General features: G+C 41.4%; 2 protein-coding genes and 1 pseudogene across 2 annotated transcripts; 1 reads left to right on the top strand and 2 right to left on the bottom strand.

Moving 5' to 3' along the window:
• Positions 1-593: 593 nt before the first annotated feature.
• LOC110485960 (uncharacterized) lies at positions 594-6363 on the bottom strand. Its single transcript, XM_021557224.3, has 2 exons — positions 3675-6363; positions 594-1906 (listed from the first exon to the last, which is right to left on the bottom strand). The coding sequence occupies exons 1-2, from the start codon at positions 4189-4191 to the stop codon at positions 930-932; spliced, it is 1494 nt and encodes a 497-aa protein (XP_021412899.3). The 5' UTR covers positions 4192-6363; the 3' UTR covers positions 594-929.
• LOC149978824 (uncharacterized) lies at positions 4788-6110 on the top strand (annotated as a pseudogene).
• Positions 6364-11095: 4732 nt separating the features above from the next.
• On the bottom strand, positions 11096-18750 carry LOC110485959 (uncharacterized). The gene is made up of 2 exons (XM_021557223.3): positions 18472-18750; positions 11096-12476 (listed from the first exon to the last, which is right to left on the bottom strand). The coding sequence occupies exons 1-2, from the start codon at positions 18626-18628 to the stop codon at positions 11458-11460; spliced, it is 1176 nt and encodes a 391-aa protein (XP_021412898.2). The 5' UTR covers positions 18629-18750; the 3' UTR covers positions 11096-11457.
• Between the last annotated feature and the right edge of the window lie 1498 nt (positions 18751-20248).

Below are 20248 nucleotides of genomic sequence, written 5' to 3'. Positions count from 1 at the left end.
TACAGATGATTAACAAAACATGCATCCGACAGTATTCATACCTGTTTTAGTGGTGAATGTGAGTGAAAAAATTGTTAATGGTTTTCATACATATACCTTGTCCATAATGTAGTATGGTATATTTTTTGACGAGGTAAGGACGGAAGATGGTAAATGGGATCTGCATAACATTCCAATACCAATTGACATATCTTTGATTCATATCCATTGAATTGTGTCCATTTTCTGTTTTTAGAAAGATTTGCACAAATATGAAAAGAGAGATGTTGTCATCATAAAACGTGCTGCAGATGTGTGCTGAGGTTGGTGATGTAGTGATTCAACGGGAATAGACAAGAAAGTAGGGTATGTCCACACTCCGGGGCCATAAAGGTCCAGACATGACCTCAGACATACAGGTCTAGGATCAGCTTACTCTCCCCTGACCATAGATCTGTTTGTAATTGCCTACCATTTGAATGAACATTAACAGTATATAAGAAATATATATACACACACACACACACACACACACACAATTAAATCAATATCATTAATGAAGAGAAATAATACAAAATGTATCGAAAATAATATTGGACATATGCAAGGACACATTTTCTGGAAGTATTCATTTTAATGTATCAATAGCATCTGTCAGACTATTCTGGAGACATTCCAAAACAAACTAGCAGGAATTCCGCTTAATAATGACATGAAAACACCAAGAGACTTAACAGCAGACCTGTGAGTTGAACTACTCTGTACTGTTCGATCAAATCAAACTTTATTGTTCATAGAACGTTTTACAATAGTCAATTCATGCCATCTATTTACCTGAAACCCAGAGAATGAATGATCCAGAGAGTTGCTTTGCTTTTCCAAAGTGTTGTCCATCTTCTAACAAGATGTCTTTGTCCTAATTCATTTCCTTTGTTTTCATTCTGTTTTCTTTATTTGTTTCTTTCTTTGTGGACATTCGTTCCTGTGTGAGTCAGAAAGTGCAAGTTCAGGTTCCCTTTCCGATTGAAGCTTTTCCCACAGTCACCACAGCTAAATGGTTTCTCTCCTGTGTGAGTCAGTATGTGCCTCCTTAGGTCCCCCTTCTGAATGAAGCTTTTCCCACAGTCACCACAGCTAAATGGTTTCTCGCCTGTGTGAATCCTCATGTGCCTGGAAAGATGTCCTTTGAGTTTGAAGGTCTTTCCACAAAAGGGGCAGGTGGAGGGTTTCTCCACGTGACAGAGTCTGACATGGGCCTTCAATTTACAGGTGGAGTTGTAGAGTTTTTGGCAGAGGTGGCATTCGCTGGGTATCTTCTTAGCGAGAGTCACATGCTCCTGAAGGTCAGCTTTCAGAGCAAACGTTTCACCACAGTCACAGCAGCGGAGAGCTTTTCTAGACACGGTGCTGGGTTTGCAACAGTGTTCCCCCATTGATAGGTTGGGATTCAATGGTGGGCTGGGATGGAATGGTGACAGCAGCCTAAGTCCTACTGGGTCACTGCTTACAGCTGAGCTGTGGCTGTGGCTGTGGCTGTAGGAATCGTTTTGATTATCTGCAGGGTCACAGGGAATGTCGAGACCCTTTAGGTGGGTAAAAGTGACAAAATGTGGGAGATCCACTGGTTTAGAGGCACTCTCTCTGTTCTCCACCGTCTGGGTTTGGGGAAGAGTAAAGGACTGAAGTGGGTTTTCCTGATCACATTTACTTTTCACACAAAGAGGAGGGAATTTGAAAACTATGACGTCAGCCTCCTGCCCTTGAAGCTGCTCTTCCTCCTGACAGGTCCAGAGTTCCTCCTGTTCCTCTTTAATCTGTTTGGGTTCTAGGTCATCCTGCGGCAGACTGGTTCTCCACTCCTGCTCACAATGCTGCTGCTCAGGTGGAACCTCGTCTTCAGAGACAGCAACAGATAACCGAAGGGACTCTTGAGGGGAGGAGCAGAGGTTATCTATACCATATAATTAAAAACACTTAATCTCAATAAGATATACAGTACCAGTCAAAAGTTTGGACACACCTACTCACACCTACTACTCATTTTGACTATTTTCTACATTGTAGAATGATAGTGAAGACATCAAAACTATAAAATAACACATATGGAATCATGTAGTAACAAATCAAAATATATTTTATATTTGAGATTATTCAAGTAGCCACCCTTTGCCTTGACAACTTTGCACACTCTTGGCATTCTCTCAACCAGCTTCATGAGGTAGTCACTTGGAATGCATTTCAATTAACAGATGTGCCTGTTACATTTGTGGAATTTCTTTACTTCTTAATGCGTTTCAGCCAATCAGTTGTTGTGACATGGTAAGGGTGGTATACAGAAGATAGCCCTATTTGGTAAAAGACCAAGTCCAAATTATGGCAAGAACAGGTCAAATAAGCAAAGAGAAATGACAGTCCATCATTAATTTAAGACATGAAGGTCAGTCAATCTGGAATATTTGAAGAACTTTGAAAGTTTCTTCAAATGCAGTCGCAAAAACCCTCAAGCGCTATGATGAAACTGGGTCTGAGGACCGCCACATGAAAGGAACACCCAGAGTTACCTCTGCTGCAGAGGATAAGTTAATTAGAGCTAATTGCACCTCAGATTGCAGCCCAAATGCTTCAGAGTTCAAGTAACAGACACATCCCAACATCAACTGTTCAGAGGAGACTGCGTGAATCGGGCCTTCATGGTCGAATTGCTGCAAAGAAACCACTACTAAAGGACGCCAATAATAAGAAGACTTGCTTGGGCCAAGAAACATGAGCAATGGACTTTAGACCAGTGGAAACTTTTTTTGGTTCCAATTTTTGGTTCCAACCACCATGTCTTTGTGAGACGCAGAGTAGGTGAAAAGATGATCTCAGCATGTGTGGTTCCCACCGTGAAGCATGGAGGAGGGTGTGATGGTGCTTTGCTGATGACACTGTCAGTGATTTATTTAGAATTCAATGCACATTTAACCCATATGGCTACCACAACTTTCTGCAGTGATACACCATCCCATCTGGTTTGCGCTTAGTGGGACTATCATTTGTTTTTCAACAGGACAACGACACAAAACACACCCCCAGGCTGTGTAAGGGCTATTTGACCAAGAAGGAGAGTGATGGAGTGCTGCATTAGATGACCTGGCCTCCACAATCACACAATCTCAACCCAATTGAGATGGTTTGGGATGAGTTGGACGGCAGAGTGAAGGAAAAGCAGCCAACAAGTGCTCAGCATATGTGGGAACTCCTTCAAGATTGTTGGAAAAGCATTCCTCGTGAAGCTGGTTGAGAGAATGCCAAGCGTGAAACGCTGTCATCAAGGCTGAGTGGCTAAATATATTTAGATTTGTTTAACACTTTTTTGGGGTTACTAAATGATTCCATATGTGTTATTTCTTAGTTTTGATGTCTTCACTATTATTCTACAATGTGGAAAATAGTACAAATAATGAAAAACTCATGAATGAGTAGGTGTGTCCAAACCTTTGACTGGTACTGTATATAACCAACTTTTAGACATCCCGGTGTACGCATACCGAGCTATATGCTATTTCAATAAGCTTCTCGTGACAGACTTTTTCATCATGCACGATAAACGTTACATTGAACTATTTATTAAATGGTGATCCCTGTTAGCCTAAACAACGTAGCTGTTCATAAAACATTATTGTAGTTAGATATTTATAGATCTACATGCGAACCTTTTCTACATAGTTTTATGTCCGGTGTTATCCGCAGCAGTCTCCGTAGCCGATCATTCTCTTCCTGGTACTCGACTACCGTTTTCTCAACTGCCCCGAAAATCTCCACAGCAGCCGCCGTTAAACGCTCATTTAAGAACACTTGCAACATCTGTAATGTAGACATTTTCAGGCGACTGAGAGGTGAGTATTCAACTAGTTTTGCAAATACACTGATAACTAACCCCTTTAATATGTGGTATGGCTTTGTCCACAAACAAAACAAACCCTCTCCCAGTTTTACTTCCGCATTGTCTTCTTCTGCTTGTATCAGTCGGCGGTGAGCCCGTAAACAGATCACAGCATCCCCATGTGGATGGATGTTTACTAGAAGTTTCCAATCAGTCTTTGGTTCAGACCAGTAATAATGGAAAGAAATTAAATTACAAATGGGGAAACAGTTATAATAACGACTACGGTCAGCTATGATCATTTCTTGCATGAACTGAAAGACAACACATTGTAACACGGGAAACATCTGGCAACTAACGGCTTGGGAGTGTCTGGTGTGAGAGTGTGTGCAATGAACCAGAGAATGCAGTTATGAGCAATTATAAAGAGTGTTATTGAAAATCACTGTATTACACTTGAAACAGAGTTTGCACTCATTCAAAGTGCAATTATCAGGAGTGAAGTGTATATCACTACTTTCCAATAAATTCTAAGACAATCATGAATGCGCAACATTACAGTTTTTCCCAAGTGTTAACACACTAAAATTGGAACTTGAAACACAATCACCGAAACCTGAAACTCATGTACCAAATCCCTAAACCAAGTCTGCAAAATTGCAAGCACAATTCACTCTTTACACTCATTCAATTCTATATCACACTTTTTGCAAAACACTACACACAGTTCTCTAAATTAGGTACAACATTACAAATGAAAATCTATTTTGTTCCCTTTGGAAAGCAACGCCAATCACAATGCCAAGCTCTATACACCAATTGGCAACACCCACTCATCACCGGTGTAAACACCAGTTGCTGAGTTGTTAGCTTAGAAATCAGAGCTTTAGCGCTATAAAAGGCCACAGATGAGCTCTCCTGTTTTGGAGGAAAATGGAAGTCAATGGTGAAGCTAGAGGTGGAGTGAGGAAGAGGAGGATGAGGAAGGACAGTTGTCTCAGATGAGATCAGCGCCACATTGGTTGACCATGTGCTCAACCATGGATTGAGTTTGAGGGAGGCTGGACAGAGAGTTTAGCCCAACCTGAGCCGCTACATGGTTGCATCTATCATCCGTACATTCAGAAATGAGAACCGGTAAGATACCTACCATCTACACTATGCCAGTAGGCCTATGTTACTCAGTGATTGTTGGCAAATGTTACAGTAATGTCATTTCATATAGAAAGAAAATATATTATTTTAGCTTCCTGAAACCAATCATATCATATTTGGGGATCTTCTGCAGAACTGAGAGACGGCCAGGCCATGGTGGAAGACACCGGCTGTTCACACCAACACAGGAGACCGCTATTGTGAACATGGTGGTGGCAAACAATACCATTAGACTAGGAGAAATCCAGAACCACATAATTGCAGACAACACAATATTCAATAACATTCACCAGGTGGGCTACATTGGACCGTGTGTTACAGCACAACCGAATCCGGATGAAACGGTCTACAGGGAGCCATTTGAGCGAAACTCAGAGAGGGTTATAGAACAGCGCTATGGATTTGTGCAAGTTAGTACTATACTGTGAATTTACTATCATATCAGCACTGTATAGACACATTATAGTACTGTAATCCAGTGTATTGTGCCTCACCATATTGACTGCTCTAGGTCTGTCACATATTGTTGTCTGTTTTAGAGTCTTGGAGCTGGATGCTGCTGCAATTCAGCACGTTTATATGTACATTGATGAGGCTGGCTTCAACCTAGCCAAAAGACAGGGATGGAACATTATTGGCCACCGTGCCATTGTGAATGTCCCTGGACAGCGTGGAGGGAATATCACCATGTGCGCAGCCGTTAGCCAGCAAGGCGTCCTCCATCACCATGCCAACCTTGGTCCCTACAACACTGCCCTTCTCATTACATTCCTGGACACACTACATGGCATCCTCATTCCAGCCGAGCAGAGGGGTGGACCAGAGCAGCCCAGGTATGTTGTCATCTGGGACAACGTGAGTTTCCACCGGGCTGCTCTGGTTGATCGACCACCCACAATTTATTGTCCTATACCTCCCACCATATTCCCCATTCCTAAACACAATTGGAGACATTTTTCTGGCATGGCGATGGAAGGTGTATGACCACCATCCCCTCACACGCATGCCTCTTCTCCAGGCAATGGAGGATGCATGAGGTGAAGTTGATGTGGGGGGGCTTTCGGTGGCTGGATCCGTCACTCCAGAAGATTCTTTCCCTGCTGTTTAGCCAGGGAGAACATCGCGTGTGATGTAGATGAGGTGCTGTGGCCAGACCAAAATATGATGCAGTATAATGTCTTTGTTCTTACATTTACATGTGTTTTTGTCTTTTTGTGTTTAGAGTTTTGAAAGAATGAGCCTATTTTCTTTTTGTACAGAAAACCCTTTATCTTACTGGATGTTTTTCCTGGTTTTCTCCTGTTGGGTATGGAAAGTGTTACATACAAAATACTGCATTTTGGAAATAAATTACAATGTTTTTGGTACTGTATTGCGTTTGTGTTTATTTATGTATATTTGAGTAGTATACATTGTTACACTGTAGCTGTTGTAAGAGATTACTGTAACACTGAAAAGGCATAAACCAACTGCTGGATATTCATAGTAGTGTTGAGCACATCAGTGTGTTGTTTGGTAGACAGATCTACTCATATGACGTGTTTCATTTTGATGCTAAAAAAAAACATTTTGGAAAGAGAACAGTTTTGAATGCAGTGTTTGCTTTTGCTAGAGATTTGTTTAGTTTTTGGAAAATGGGCCAAAGCTTCAGCAAATGTGGAAACCTGTAAGACGAAATTGAAATCTCTGACAAATGGAAGATACATTAAAAAAAATATCAATAACATCAGTCTGACCATCACCCTGAGACATTCCAATACAAACAAGTGGAAGAGGAAGTCCAGTAGCTATAAGAGTCAGGCTGGTTCCCAGACTTGCCCTCTACAAGATCATCGGCAGACTATCACCATCTACCCTCCTCTGACCAGCTCTCTCTGCTCAAGCCATGAACTGACCCTCTCCCTCTTCGGCGGATGCAGCATTCAAAGACTAGGCCTCTTGATTGACCTGGGCTGTTATATTGCTTGTTTGTTTGTTTTTTTTGCTCTTGAACCCCTTTTAGATTCTATGAAAAGCGCTGTTGAATAAATTATTATTTACCTGCTTCCATGGAGTACATATTTATTATCCTTGGGATGACCGCCAGAGGCCCGGAGTTAGCCTGCATTCCCCATAGGAATTTGCTTGTTCGATTGCCTTATGGAGGGAATAACTACACTGTTTGTATTCGGCCATGTTTCCAGTCGCCTTGCCATGATTAAATGTGGTGGTACGTGCTTTCAGTTTTGCGCGATTGCTGCCATCAATCCACAGTTTCTGGTTAGGGAAGGTTTTAATAGTCACAGTGGGGACAACATCTCCTATACACTTCCTTATAAACACGCTCACCGTGTCAGCGTAGACTTCAATGTTATTGTCTGAATCAATCTGAGTCCATCCCAAATGGGAATCATAATTGCCTCAGTGTCTGGACAATTTGGGTACTTCAAATGATATGTTGTATAGTTCTACATTGGGTAATGCTTGTCCTCCATTATCCCTTGGAGCATATACGTTTTTTTCTCATCACAAAGATAATCCTGAATCATTCGATTGAACTGCTTAAATAGTAAGGGAGAAATGGTCACAGGGAGCATCATGGACACATAATTAAACTGGTGCCACAACCATTTTAACAGTATTTATTTTGCCTCAAAGTAAAATTAAATAACCTTCATTTATCGATATTATTCTAGTTTTTTTTTAAAGTAGTGGCACCATATTAATTTGCATGATATTCTGTAGTTCGCCTTATACCCAGGTATTTCATCCCTGGTGGCACCCATTTTAACTGAAATTAAGTCATTGCAACAGGAGGACATCATTTGGATCTGACTTCTGCCAATTAATCTTATAACCACATATCCGTGAGAACTTGTCAATTGTTCTCAAAACCAAAGGGATTGATGCGGCCTGTTCCCTAATAAGTAACAATATGTCGTCAGCATATAAAAACAGCTCATGCTCTCTGGCACCTCCCATCACTCCCTTGATTCCTGAATCAGCTCTGATTGCTGCTGCCAAGGGCTCCAAAAATAGAGTAAAAAGGAGAGGTGAGAGAGGACTGCCCTGCTTGGTTCTTTGTTGACAAATAAAAAAAGGAAGAGCTCATACCATTTGTGAGGACTGCTGCTCTTGGATTGGAGTATAATACCTTAACCCACATGTCAAAAAGCCCCACTCCATCCTATCGAATGCTTTCTCCGCATCGGCTGCCACCTGAGTATCCTCTTTTTGTCTCAGCCATGTGAGCTGAAGCAAACGTCTAAGGTTGTCTGTGGAGGTTCTACTTTTTTACAAATCCCACCTGATCTGTGTGAGGTAAAAACCTTCTCCAGCCTCATGGCTAGTACTTTGGAGAGCACCTCACAATCAACTCCGAACGTGGGTCAGTGAGGTCTCTATCTTTCTTGAGAATGAATGAAATGAGTGCAGTTGTTAAAAGTGACAGGTAGCTGCTCCAGTTCCAGCATACACCCGTGTTAATATAGGAGCAAATACGTCAATGTTCCTCATGTAATACTCAACCAGGAAGCCGTCTCACCCTGGTGACTTTCCAGACGTCATTGAGGTGACGGCTGTTCTTATCTCAGATTGTAGTATAGGAGAATCCAAATCCCCTCTCTGATCTGGAGTCATGTGAATGAAACTTCAGATCACAGACTTGTTTCAATAGTGACTCAGTATTTTTCTTTTTTCTCTAACTATTTTTCCTACTCTTTAATTTGAGACTCTAGTTTTTCAACTCTTTCTCCATCTTCCCTTTATCTTTCTACTGGTGTGTGCTATTATTTTGCCCCTAACATAAGCTTTAGAGGCCTCCCACACCGTACTCAATCCATCAATGGAACCAATATTTGTTTGAAAAAAAAACCAAACACTTGAGATCATTGAGGGAAAGATGAAATGTTTCGCCTTGGAATAAGGACGTACTAATCCTCCATCCAGTACCATTCGTAGCCATATCAGCCTCAACTGCTATACATAATTCCACTGTTGTGTGGCCTGTCAAAGCAATAACCCTTATTTCACAATCCCATCACCTCTTTGGTCATACTCTTGGAAGTTAGGAAGTCATCTATCCCGGAATGATATGAATGGTTATGTGAATAAAACATATGTTCCTTCTCTCTAGGATTGACAAGTCTCCATATATCTACCAGTTTTTTTGCTTGAAAATGAGCTATCTGATCTGCCCAACCCGATCCCTTTTCAATTTAGCAGCCTCTGAATCAACCAAATTAGTTTCTTGAATAAAAGCTATATCACTTAAAAGCGGTCACCCTAGTCCCAAGCCCCTCACCTTCTCACCCCCACCCCCCCCCCCCCCCCCCCTCTCAGGACACCATAGTAAAATATGAATAAAAAGGAAATGATTTTAACATAGCATATACTTGTATTCACCCACCAAATGGCAATACGTAAAATTAACTGAAAGGGGGTAAACAACATTTTCTAGGAACTCATAAAATCAGATCAATTAAAATAATGTCAAGGTTGTTAGTTCCATCTACTTTTGACCAGGCAACTTGAATACAGTCACTGAGTACCCAACCGGCTAAACCGCCAGTAACAAAAATAGCAACATTGTAGCTATACAGTCTGAAATAGCCAAATAGCTAAATACTGTAGCTATTAGTTTGCACGGTGCCTTTGCGATAGTGTGTCACATAAACACCATATAAACATCATATAGAACCTGCCGGCAAATATAGCTATGCTGTTCGTGCCCTTGTTTCTGGTCCTCTGAGTTTTTCTTGAGGATTTTTCTTGAGGAAACTTACATCCAACTCCATTGTTCCTTGTTGCGTTAAAAAGCCTCCTTTTATCAGGAAAGAATGATAGCTTGAAGCCCTTAACTCTCTCTTCTCCCAACACATTGGCCAGCTCTCTCTCTCACCAGATCCCTGAGAAAGCAGATGATGGTCGGTTTAGGCGGCAGATTTTTTTTAACCATTATTGAACTAGGCAAGTCAGTTAAGAAGAAATTCTTATTTACAATGACAGCCCACTGGGGAACAGTGGTTTCAGGGGGAGAATGGCAGATTTTTACCGTCAGCTTGGGGTTACTGGCCCAACGCTCTAACCACTAGGCTACCTGATTCTCGCGTGTTATTGGTGCTAGAGAACCGTGGACTCATTGAAGCTCAGCTTAGTCCAGATCCACCCCCAGAGCCTTCAAGATAATTTGTCTCACACATTCCATCTGCTTGCTATCCTCCAGACCCTCTTTGACCCCTAAAAGTATTGAATTGAGGCGCCCTGTCTCGGTTAGCTTGCACCCTTCTGTGGAGATCCTCAGACAGTTTGGTCGCCCTCCAGCGTTGATATCCGACCCTCTGCCTCATCTAGCCTCTGTAATATGACCGATAAATCTTCTTGCATATCCATCTGAGATTGCTTGACCTGAGAAACTTCAGATTCAAGAGATTCAAGAAATGGGACTCTACCCATTTCTTCCATGGCCTTCTGTAGGGATGATTGCAAGGCCGACAACAAGCTGGGTTCTATGTTCTGCCCTGTCAGATATACAAAGAAGCAGGCTTTGTAAATTAGTGAGATTTCGGTCTGTGTATGAAAGTGATCAGAATCTTGGTATAGGCTTATGGAATTAGGTGCTCGACTCAATAGCGACTGAAATGTAAAGGCAGTGTTTCTGCCGTCGCGTGATTGCATTCACTGTAAGAAAAAACGGCATATGTCGACTCAATTCGGAAATTACCTTGAATTAAATTTAAATTGCGCCATACCACGGCTCTTCAGTGATACGATTGAATCGAGCCCTAGATATTCAATGTCTGAGGACAGTATCTCCAGTTAGTGCTGCAGATTGTGCTATGTTTGGTGATGTAGTGATTCTGGGGGAACAGACAACAAAGAGGGGTATGGCCACAGTCCTTGGCCATAAAGGTCCAGAAATTGCCCTCCAATGGCTCCAAAAATCCTACACATATCCACGAGGAAGGGAAACACAAAATGTACCATATATCAGTCTGTAGTTTCCTACCATAGACACTGTATGAACAATAACCGTATTTAAAAAAAATATATATATATATATACAAGATTAAATCAATATCATAAATGAGCAGCATTAATACAACATTGCTGGAAATGTAAATTGGACAAATGCAAGTACACATTTTATTGGCGTATACATTTGTATATTTTCCAGACATTCTTAAAACAAACGACCAGGATTTCCTGTTTATAATGAAGTGAATACATCAAGAGACTTTGAACAGCAGACCATGAGTTTTCAACTACTCTGTAGTGTTAGATCAACTCAAACTTCTTTAAAAACATTTTTTTTTACATAGAACATTTTACAAAAGTAAATTCATGACATCTATTTGTCTGAAATCCAGAGAATGAATGATCAAGAGATTCCAAAGCGTGTTGTCCATCTTCAGACAAGATGTCTTTGTCCTAATTCGTTTCCTCTTTGTGTTTTCATTCTGTTTTCTTGACTTGTTTCTTTATTTTTGGACGTTCTCTCCTGTGTGAGTCAGTATGTGCAAGTTCAGGTTTCCCTTCCGATTAAAGCTTTTCCCACAGTCACCACAGCTAAATGGTTTCTCTCCGGTGTGAGTCAGTACGTGCCTCCTTAGGTCCCCCTTCTGAATGAAGCTTTTCCCACAGTCACCACAGCTAAATGGTTTCTCTCCGGTGTGAGTCCTTATATGTTCAGTTAGGTGTCCCTTCTGATTGAAACTCTTACCACAGTCTCCACAGCTAAATGGTTTCTCTCCTGTGTGAATCCTCGTATGTCTGGACAGATCTCCTTTGAGTTTGAAGGTCTTTCCACAAAAGGGGCAGGTGGAGGGTTTCTCCACGTGACAGAGTCTGACATGGGCCTTCAATTTACAGGTGGAGTTGTACCGTTTTTTGCAGAGGCAGCATTCACTGGGTCTCTTCTTGGCGAGAGTCACATGCCCCTGAAGGTCAGCTTTCAGAGCAAAAGTTTCACCACACTCACAGCAGCGGTGAGTTTTTCGAGACGTGGTGCTGGGTTTGGAACAGTGTTCCCCCATTGATGAGATGGGATCCAATGGTGGGCTGCTGTCAAGTCCTACTGGGTCACTGCTTACAGCTGAGCTGTGACTGTAGGCATTGTTTTGATTATCTGGAGTGTCACAGGGAATGTCAAGACTCTTCAGGTGGGTAACAGTGACAAATGGTATGAGATCCACTGATTTAGAGGCACTCTCTCTCTTCTCCACCATCTGGGTTTGGGGAAGAGTCAAGGAATGAAGAGGGTTCACCTGATCACAATCACTTTTCAAATAAAGATGAGGTAATTTGAACTCTATGATGTCAGCCTCCTGCCCTTGAAGCTGCTCTTCCTCCTGACTGGGCCTGAGTTCCTCATGTTCTTGTTTAATCTGTGTGGGCTCTGGGTCCTCCTGCCCCAGACTGGGGCTCCACTCCTGATCAAAGTGTTGCTGCTCACAGGGAATATTCTCTTCAGAAACAGCAAGAGAGAGCTGCAAGGAGTCTGAAGGGAAGGTGCAGAGGTTATTTGTATTCCACAGAATTAAATAGAACTGAATGATACAACTGAATGATACATCTCTATGATATATAGATCTACAGCCTTTAGACATACCATAGTCTTTCATGACAGACAACTTTTAAATCATACACAGTAAAAAATACATACAAAACTGTTCTATAAAGGTTCGCTAATGCTAAAGCAGGCCATTGGATTCCAGGTGGCGCCTAGTGTTTGGGTGAGTAGCTGCCGGAAGGGTTGTGGAATCCAATGGGCTGGTTTAGCATTAGCAAGCAGCATTTCAATCTTCTAATTACATCATTATCAGCGATACCTTCCATCCCTGGATTGAGGTATATTTTTCAAGCTATATCCCTGATTTGTCACTGCAGTGCAAACATGGGCAAGCTGTGTTTCGACTTGAAGGAGAAGATATTCGAGTTTTAACTAGATATTTATACTGCCCTATAAAGGCAAAGAGGACTAACAACGCAAACAGTGAAACTGAGAAAAATGCCTGGAATTTTATTTTGCTACCCAGCCAAATATGGTGTAGGTAGATACAGTGCTTTAATTAAGTATTCACACCCCTTGACCTTTTACAAATGTTATGTTACAGCCTTAATTGTAAATGGATTAAATAAATAAGAATCTCACCCATCTACACACAATAACCCATAATGACAAAGTGAAAACATGTTTAGACATTATTTGTTAAAATTGAAATCTCATTTACATAAGTATTCACACCCGAGTCAATACTTTGTAGAAGCTCTTTTGGCAGTGATTACAGCTTTGAGTCGTCTTGGGTATGTCTATATCAGCTTTGGATTTGTGAATTTTCTCCCATTCTTCCTTGCAGATAGTATCAAGCTCTGTTAAATTAGATATGGAGTGGCAGTGAACAGCAATCTTCAATTCTTTCCACAGAATTTCAATGGGATTCAAGTTCGAGCTTTGGATGGGCCACTCAATGACTTTTACATTTTTATTCTGAATCCATTACAGAAATGCTTTGGCTGTATGCTTTGGGTCATTGTCCTATTGGAATGTAAATATTTGCCCCCAGTCAAAGGTCGTTTGCACTCTGAAGCATGTTCTCATCTAGGATTTGCCTGTTTTTGGCTCTATTCACTGTTCCCTCTATCCTCACCAGTCTCTTTCACTGAAAATAATCCCCAAAGCATGATGCTGCCATCACCATGCCTCACAGTAGGGTTGGTGTTAGACAGGTTATGATCTGTGCCTGGTTTCCTCCAGACATAGTGCTTTGCATTCAGGCCAAAGAGTAACAATTTTGCCTGATCAGACCACAGAATCTTTTGTCTTATACTCTCGGGAGTGGCTTCCTTCTGGCCACTCTCTCATAAAGCCCAGATTGGTGAAGTGCAATAGAGACTGTTGTTCTTCTGGCAGGTTCTCCCATCTCTGCCAATGAACTCTGTAGTTCTATCAGGGTGATTACTGGGATCTTGGTCACCTCTCTGACCAAGGTCCTTCTTGTCCAGTTTGGTCAGATGGCCAGCTCTAGGCAGTCTGGGTAGTTTCATATTTTTTCAATTTCCCAATGGAGACCACTATGCGCTTGGAAACTTTCAACACCCTAGAAATGGTTTTATACCCTTCCCCAGCTATATGCCTCATCACATCTCAGAACTCTACAGACAGTTCCTTGGACTTCATGGTAGTTTCTGCTCTGACATACACTGTCAACTGTGGTACCTTATATAGACAGGTGTGTTTCTTTCTTAATCACGTCCAAACAATGTAATTGGCCACAGGTGCACTCCAATCAAGCTGTAGTTGTAGCGCAAGAACGATCAGAGGAAATTGGATGCACCTGAGCTCAAAATTAGAGCGTCATCGTAAAGGGGTGTGAATACTTATGTAAATTAGGCATTTATGTATTTAATTTTCAATACATTTGCAAAAATGTGTAAAAACATGTTTTCACTTTGTCATTATGTGGTATTGTGTGTAGATGGGTGAGAATATATCAATACTCTCTGAAGGCACTGTATGTTTGGGGCAAATCGATCACATCAACGAGTACCACTCTTCACACATTATTTTCAAGGATGGTGGTGGCTATATCATGTTATGGATATGCTTTTCTTCAGTAAGGACTAGGGAGTTTTTTTAACAATAAAAATAAATGAAGAGCTGAGCACAGGCAAAATCCTAGAGGAAAACCTGTTTCAGTCTGCCTTCTAAAGACATAAAGACAAATTCACTTTTCTGCAGGACAATAACCTAAAACTCAAGGCCAAATATACACTGGAGTTGCTTACCAAGTTTACATTGAATGTTCCTGAGTGGCCTAGATAGTTTTGACTTAAAAAAAAAATCTATGACAAGACTTGAAAATGGCCATCTAGCAATGATCAACAACCAACTTGACAGAGATTGAGGAGTTAAAAAAAAAAAAACGTGCAAATAATATTGTACAATCCAGGTGTGTTTCTTCCACTGTAGATCTTTGAAAAATTACAATTAAATTCATTTTAATCCCAATTTGTAACAAGAAAATTTGGAAAACGTCAAGGGGTGTGAATACTTTCTGAAGGCAATGTAAGTGGAAATGCATTGATCTTATTATAAATTCATTTCTTTCTGCATATCAACCCTGACCACTGATCTGACCCTATGCTGATACTGCACTCTGCCTTTTGTATGACCTTAAACAACTGTATGAGTAACGCAAAAAGGAAGGTGCAGTCTCTACAATCTAAATGTGTTGAACCAACTTTCTTGTTGCTTTTCTTTTTGATGGAAAGAGTTTGAGAGTTCTAACGAAAACGTCCTCTCACTGCCAACTGCGTTTATTTTCAGCAAACTTAACATGTGTAAATATTTGTATGAACCTAACAAGATTCAACAACAGACATAAACTGAACAAGTTCCACAGACATGTGATTATCAGAAATGGAACGTGTTGCTGAACAAAGGGGGGGGGGTCAAAATCAAAACTAACAGTCAGTATCTGGTGTGGCCACCAGCTGCATTAAGTACTGTAGTGCACCTCCTCCTCATGGACTTCACCAGACTTGCCAGATCTTGCTGTGAGATGTTATCCCACTCTTCCACCAAGGCACCTGCAAGTTCCCGGACATTTCTGGGGGGAATGGCCAAAGCCCTCACCCTCCAATCCAACAGGTCCCATACGTGCTCAATGGGATTGAGATCCGGGCTATTCGCTGGCCATGGCAGAACACTGACATTCCTGTCTTGGAGGAAATCATGCACAGAATGAGCAGTATGACCCTCCAGTATTGTCATGCTCGAGGGTCATGTCAGAATGAGCCTGCAGGAAGGGTACCACATGAGGGAGGAGGATGTCTTCCCTGCAACGCACAGCGTTGAGATTGCCTGCAATGACAACAAGCTCAGTCCGATGATGCTGTGACACACTGCCCAGACCACGACGGACCCTCCACTTCCAAATCGATCCCGCTCCAGAGTACAGGCCTCGGTGTAACGCTAATTTCTTCGACGATAAACGCAAATCATTCCATCACCCCTGGTGAGACAAAACCGCGACTCATCAGTGAAGAGCACTTTTTGCCAGTCCTGCCTGGTCCAGTGACGGTGGGTTTGTGCCCATAAGTGACATTGTTGGTGATGTCTGGTGAGGACCTGCCTTACAACAGGCCTACACGCCCTCAGTCCAGCCTCTCTCAGCCTATTGTGGACAGTTTGAGCACTGATGGAGGGATTGTGCGTTCCTCGTGTAACTCGGGCAGTTGTTGCCATCCTGTACCTGTCCCGCAGGTGTAATGTTCGGATGCACCGATCCTGTGCAGGTGTTGTTACACGTGGTCTGCCACTGCGAGGACGATCAGCTATCCATGCTGTCTCCCTGTAGCGCTGTCTTACACGTCTCACAGTACGGACATTGCAATTTATTGCCCTGGTCACATCTGCAGTCCTCATGCCCCCTTGCAGCATGCCTAAGGCACATTCACACAGATGTGCAGGGACCCTGGGCATCTTTATTTTGGTGTTTTTCAGAGTCAGTAGAAAGGCCTCTTTAGTGTCCTAAATTTTCATAACTGTGACCTTAATTGCCTACCCTCGGTAAGAGGTTAGTATATTAACGACCTTCCACAGGTGCATGTTCATTAAATGTTTATGGTTCATTGAACAAGCATGGGAAACCATGTTTAAACCCTTTACAATGAAGATCTGTGAAGTTACTTGGATTTTTACAAATTATCTTTGAAAGACAGGGTCCTGAAAAAGGGGCGTTTCTTTTTTTGCTGAGTTTACATTCCAACTATATTTAACAGCTTTATGTAGTTATGTTTTCACGTTTTGAATGTTGTATTTAAGTAACCCTCAAGACCTTTTTCACCATAATAAATATTTAATCACAGAATGTTTACTTAATAAATATTTCACATTGTATAACTATCATTATAACTATTGTCATTTGCTTTATCTTAGCTAGCTTTTACATATTTTGTTTTATCTTTCTCACCATTTATGGGTATTTGCAGTTCTATCGTAATTGTTGCGCAGGACTGTGGTATGTTTATTCTGGTGATAACTGCATCACTGCCAGTATTATGGTGTGTGCCTGATTATGATCAGGATTGCCTGATCTCGGAACCCGGTAGAATAGCAAGGCAAACCACAGTAACTGCAGTAGGGATGTTAATAAAAGTTGACCATTAGTCACTGAAAATACATTTGACCGTCATGCTTATCAGTCTATCGGTTAACTTGCATAATTCTGTGGAATTAAATTGGTGTCCGAATTTAACAAAATCGGTCTTAAAACAGACACTGTCTTGGTCGACGGGGAATTGTTATTTAGCCGAAAATATTAATGTACAGTGAGTTAGCGTTAAAAAGTAGCTTTCTTATGTCAACTAATGGCTGTCAGTGAGCCGAGAGCGGAGACTCGTTGCTAAGCAGGCTACAGGGAGCAGTGGGCGAGAGGTGCTAAACGTTTCACAGCCTCTCTCTCATGTTCTACTGGTTTTTATATCAAATTTCTTTCGTTGTCAAGATACCAAAGTCACAATCCTAGTCATAGTGACAACCCTTCCTAGTTGTTGCACATTTACATTTTCCCTCTAAATTTTGAATGAAAATGTTATTCTCGGTCACATGAATCTGTTCTTATCAGGTGCGTCTTTTAGAAGTGTTTTCCCGCAAATTGCATTTTGGCAAATGTTTGAAAAGGATGCATTCCATTCTCTGCGTCATTACAGTAGTTGCATGTTCAATAATATGAGATGATAGGCTTGCTATTGTCGCATGTTTTTTAAGCTCTTAATGAAAAATGTCCGTTCCTTTACTTGGATTTTGTAGTTCATAATCTAAGTAAAAAACAAGGCAAATAGCAGTAAGTGAAGTTACTGCACTCTGAACCAATAGTGTGCGATTGAGCAGCATAATTCGTAACTTTTACAGTCAACTGAGGCATAACAATAATTACAATTTGATGTGTTTAATGTGTCCTTCGCTAACAAGTATGCGTTTAAAACCGCTTTTTATCCCGGGTCTCTAATTTTCCGACTGTAGAAGTGGGAGTTTACATTGTAATTTACTCTCGGGTGACTGTTTGGTCTAGAATGGCACAGGCGGAAAATGGGAGACCGTAGATACACTGTTTTAAACGGAACAGCACATTCAACACGTCTAATAGTAAGTATTGTTCGTAGATATACTAAATATTCTTCATGACTGGAAACCTTTATGGTGAATCCGCCTGGCTATGGAAGCGTCCGCAACGAGCTGTCTGTAAACAATGGCGTTGCAGGAACGAAGCAAGATTCCACCCCTCTCTGAACAACTAACGTTAGTTATTGCAAACTGGAAACTCCTGTTTCTCTTAAACAGAAAATAATTATACCAGGTCACTTTGTAACGAGATAAAAACATACTACAAAGCTTGATTTGTGTCTCAACAAAATGTTGACCAAGAGTGTAATTACTGCTGTTTGCAATTTTAAGGCAGAATAGATCGAAATGATACGAGCTATTTTACATGGTTTTATGTCCGGTGTTATCCGCAGTAGTCTCCGTAGACGATAATTCTCCTCCTGGTACTCCGCTACCGTTTTCTCAACTGCTCCGAAAATCTCCACAGCAGCCGCCTTTAAACGTTCATTTAAAAACACATGCAACAACTGTAATTTAGACATTTTCAGTGGACAGAGTTGGATTTTCAGCGAGTTTTCGCTTCGTTCACAAGGAAAGAATGGTTGCCACAAACAAAACAAACCCCGTTTTACTTCCGTATTGTCTTCTTCTGTTTATATCAGTGGGTGGTGAACCCATAAAAACATCACAGCCCCCCCATGTGGATGGAGTTTCACTACAGACCAGTGATGGAAATAGATAACTTAATGTGGGGAAGTTTTAATTAGTAAAAGGGTGATCTTGGATGATCATTTCTTGCATGAACTGAAAGACAACACATTGTAATACAGGCGACTCCTGACAACTGGAGTCAGGGCGGCAGGGTAACCAAAAGGTTACAAGTTCAAATCCCCGAGCTGACAAGGTACAAATCTGTTGTTCTGAACAGGCAGAACAACTGTTCCTAGGCTGTCATTGAAAATAAGAAATTGTTCTTAACTTACTTGCCTAGCTAATAAATAACTGTAATGGCTTGGGACTGATGTGAAAGCATGCATTAAACCAGAGAATGTAGTTATTAAAATGCTATGACCTTGCAATTATTTTTCAAACTCACCTGTTTTGTATTCTAGGGACTTTAGTGAGTAGACAGGAACATGGTTTTATGGACATATTCAATATTTGTTCCGTACAGTGCAATATTTGTTCCATATAGTGTCCAGGGGCCATACACAAATCTTTTTGACCACTGTAAAAATCCAGCACCAGTTGCTATGACCTAGCTATTTGTTCAATTTACATGTGTTGTTTTCTAGGGACTCTAAGGTGTAGATTGCACCATGTTTTTTTGGAGACACAATCAATATATTTTTTTTCTGTACAGTGCAATATTTGTACCATATAGTGTCCATTAAGCTATTTGACCACAGTAAAAGTCCAGAAACACTTGCTATGATCTAGCTTGGTTTTTGTTCAAACTCACCTATCAAGCCATCAAGAGGATTGTGACCTAGTGTGAGAGAGGTGGCAGGAAGCCTCTCAGCCTGCCTTGGTTTGTTTTGTATTGCCGCTTTTGGCAGGCCTTTTTCTATTTCTTCCCTTTTTGTTTTTATTTATGTTTTGCCACCATCTGAACAAATAATCATCTGCTTGGACTGGCCTAAAATGGGAGTCCTGACTGAGCTATCCCTGGACCTAAGGTAAGGATGCTGGCTCCCAGGTACATACTGTACATTCATCACCTAGTCGCATACACTTTTACCCCCTAGATATAACGAGTGGAGCCACATCATCAGTAGGCTCAATATTGGTTTCGTAAGATCACAGGCACTTTTCAAACAGGAAGCAGTGAATATGAACTCTGCGATATCCGCCTCCAGCCATTGAAGCAGGAGTTCCTCCTGTTCCTCTTGAATATGTGTGGGCTCTGGGTCAAAAGACAGTGAGGTGATCAGCTGTGGAGTCTGTTTGGAGCAGTTAGTGGAGCTGCTGTTATAAAACAGGTTACATTAGGACTCGGCAAGGACACCGACAGAGAAGATATGTACTCTTTTCTGTTTATTTAACACATGCAGAGACGGCAGAGACCAGAACTAAGAGCTGGAAAATTGTGATAGAAAGCAGGGGATCAGTGCAGTGGAGCTACCAGTGGAGTTGACTCAGCTGCCTCCATGCGCAGGGCT

Source organism: Oncorhynchus mykiss, chromosome 13 (assembly GCF_057628025.1).
Source record: "Oncorhynchus mykiss isolate SJ-2025 chromosome 13, ASM5762802v1, whole genome shotgun sequence".
Lineage (NCBI taxonomy): Eukaryota > Metazoa > Chordata > Actinopteri > Salmoniformes > Salmonidae > Oncorhynchus > Oncorhynchus mykiss.
Note: the sequence above shows the minus strand (reverse complement) of the source record. Positions and strands in the feature narration are given on the sequence as shown.

What these genes read in the sequence shown, in the direction of transcription:
- LOC110485960 (XM_021557224.3), bottom strand. Translation starts at nt 4,191, where the DNA reads ATGTTTCCCGTGTTACAATGTGTTGTCTTTCAGTTCATGCAAGAAATG. An exon ending in CATAAAACTATGTAGAAAAG is followed by an intron (nt 1,907 to 3,674) that starts GTTCGCATGTAG and finishes CCTCCCCTCAAG; the next exon opens with AGTCCCTTCGGTTATCTGTT.
- LOC110485959 (XM_021557223.3), bottom strand. Translation starts at nt 18,628, where the DNA reads ATGTCTAAATTACAGTTGTTGCATGTGTTTTTAAATGAACGTTTAAAG. An exon ending in AACACCGGACATAAAACCAT is followed by an intron (nt 12,477 to 18,471) that starts GTAAAATAGCTC and finishes CCTTCCCTTCAG; the next exon opens with ACTCCTTGCAGCTCTCTCTT.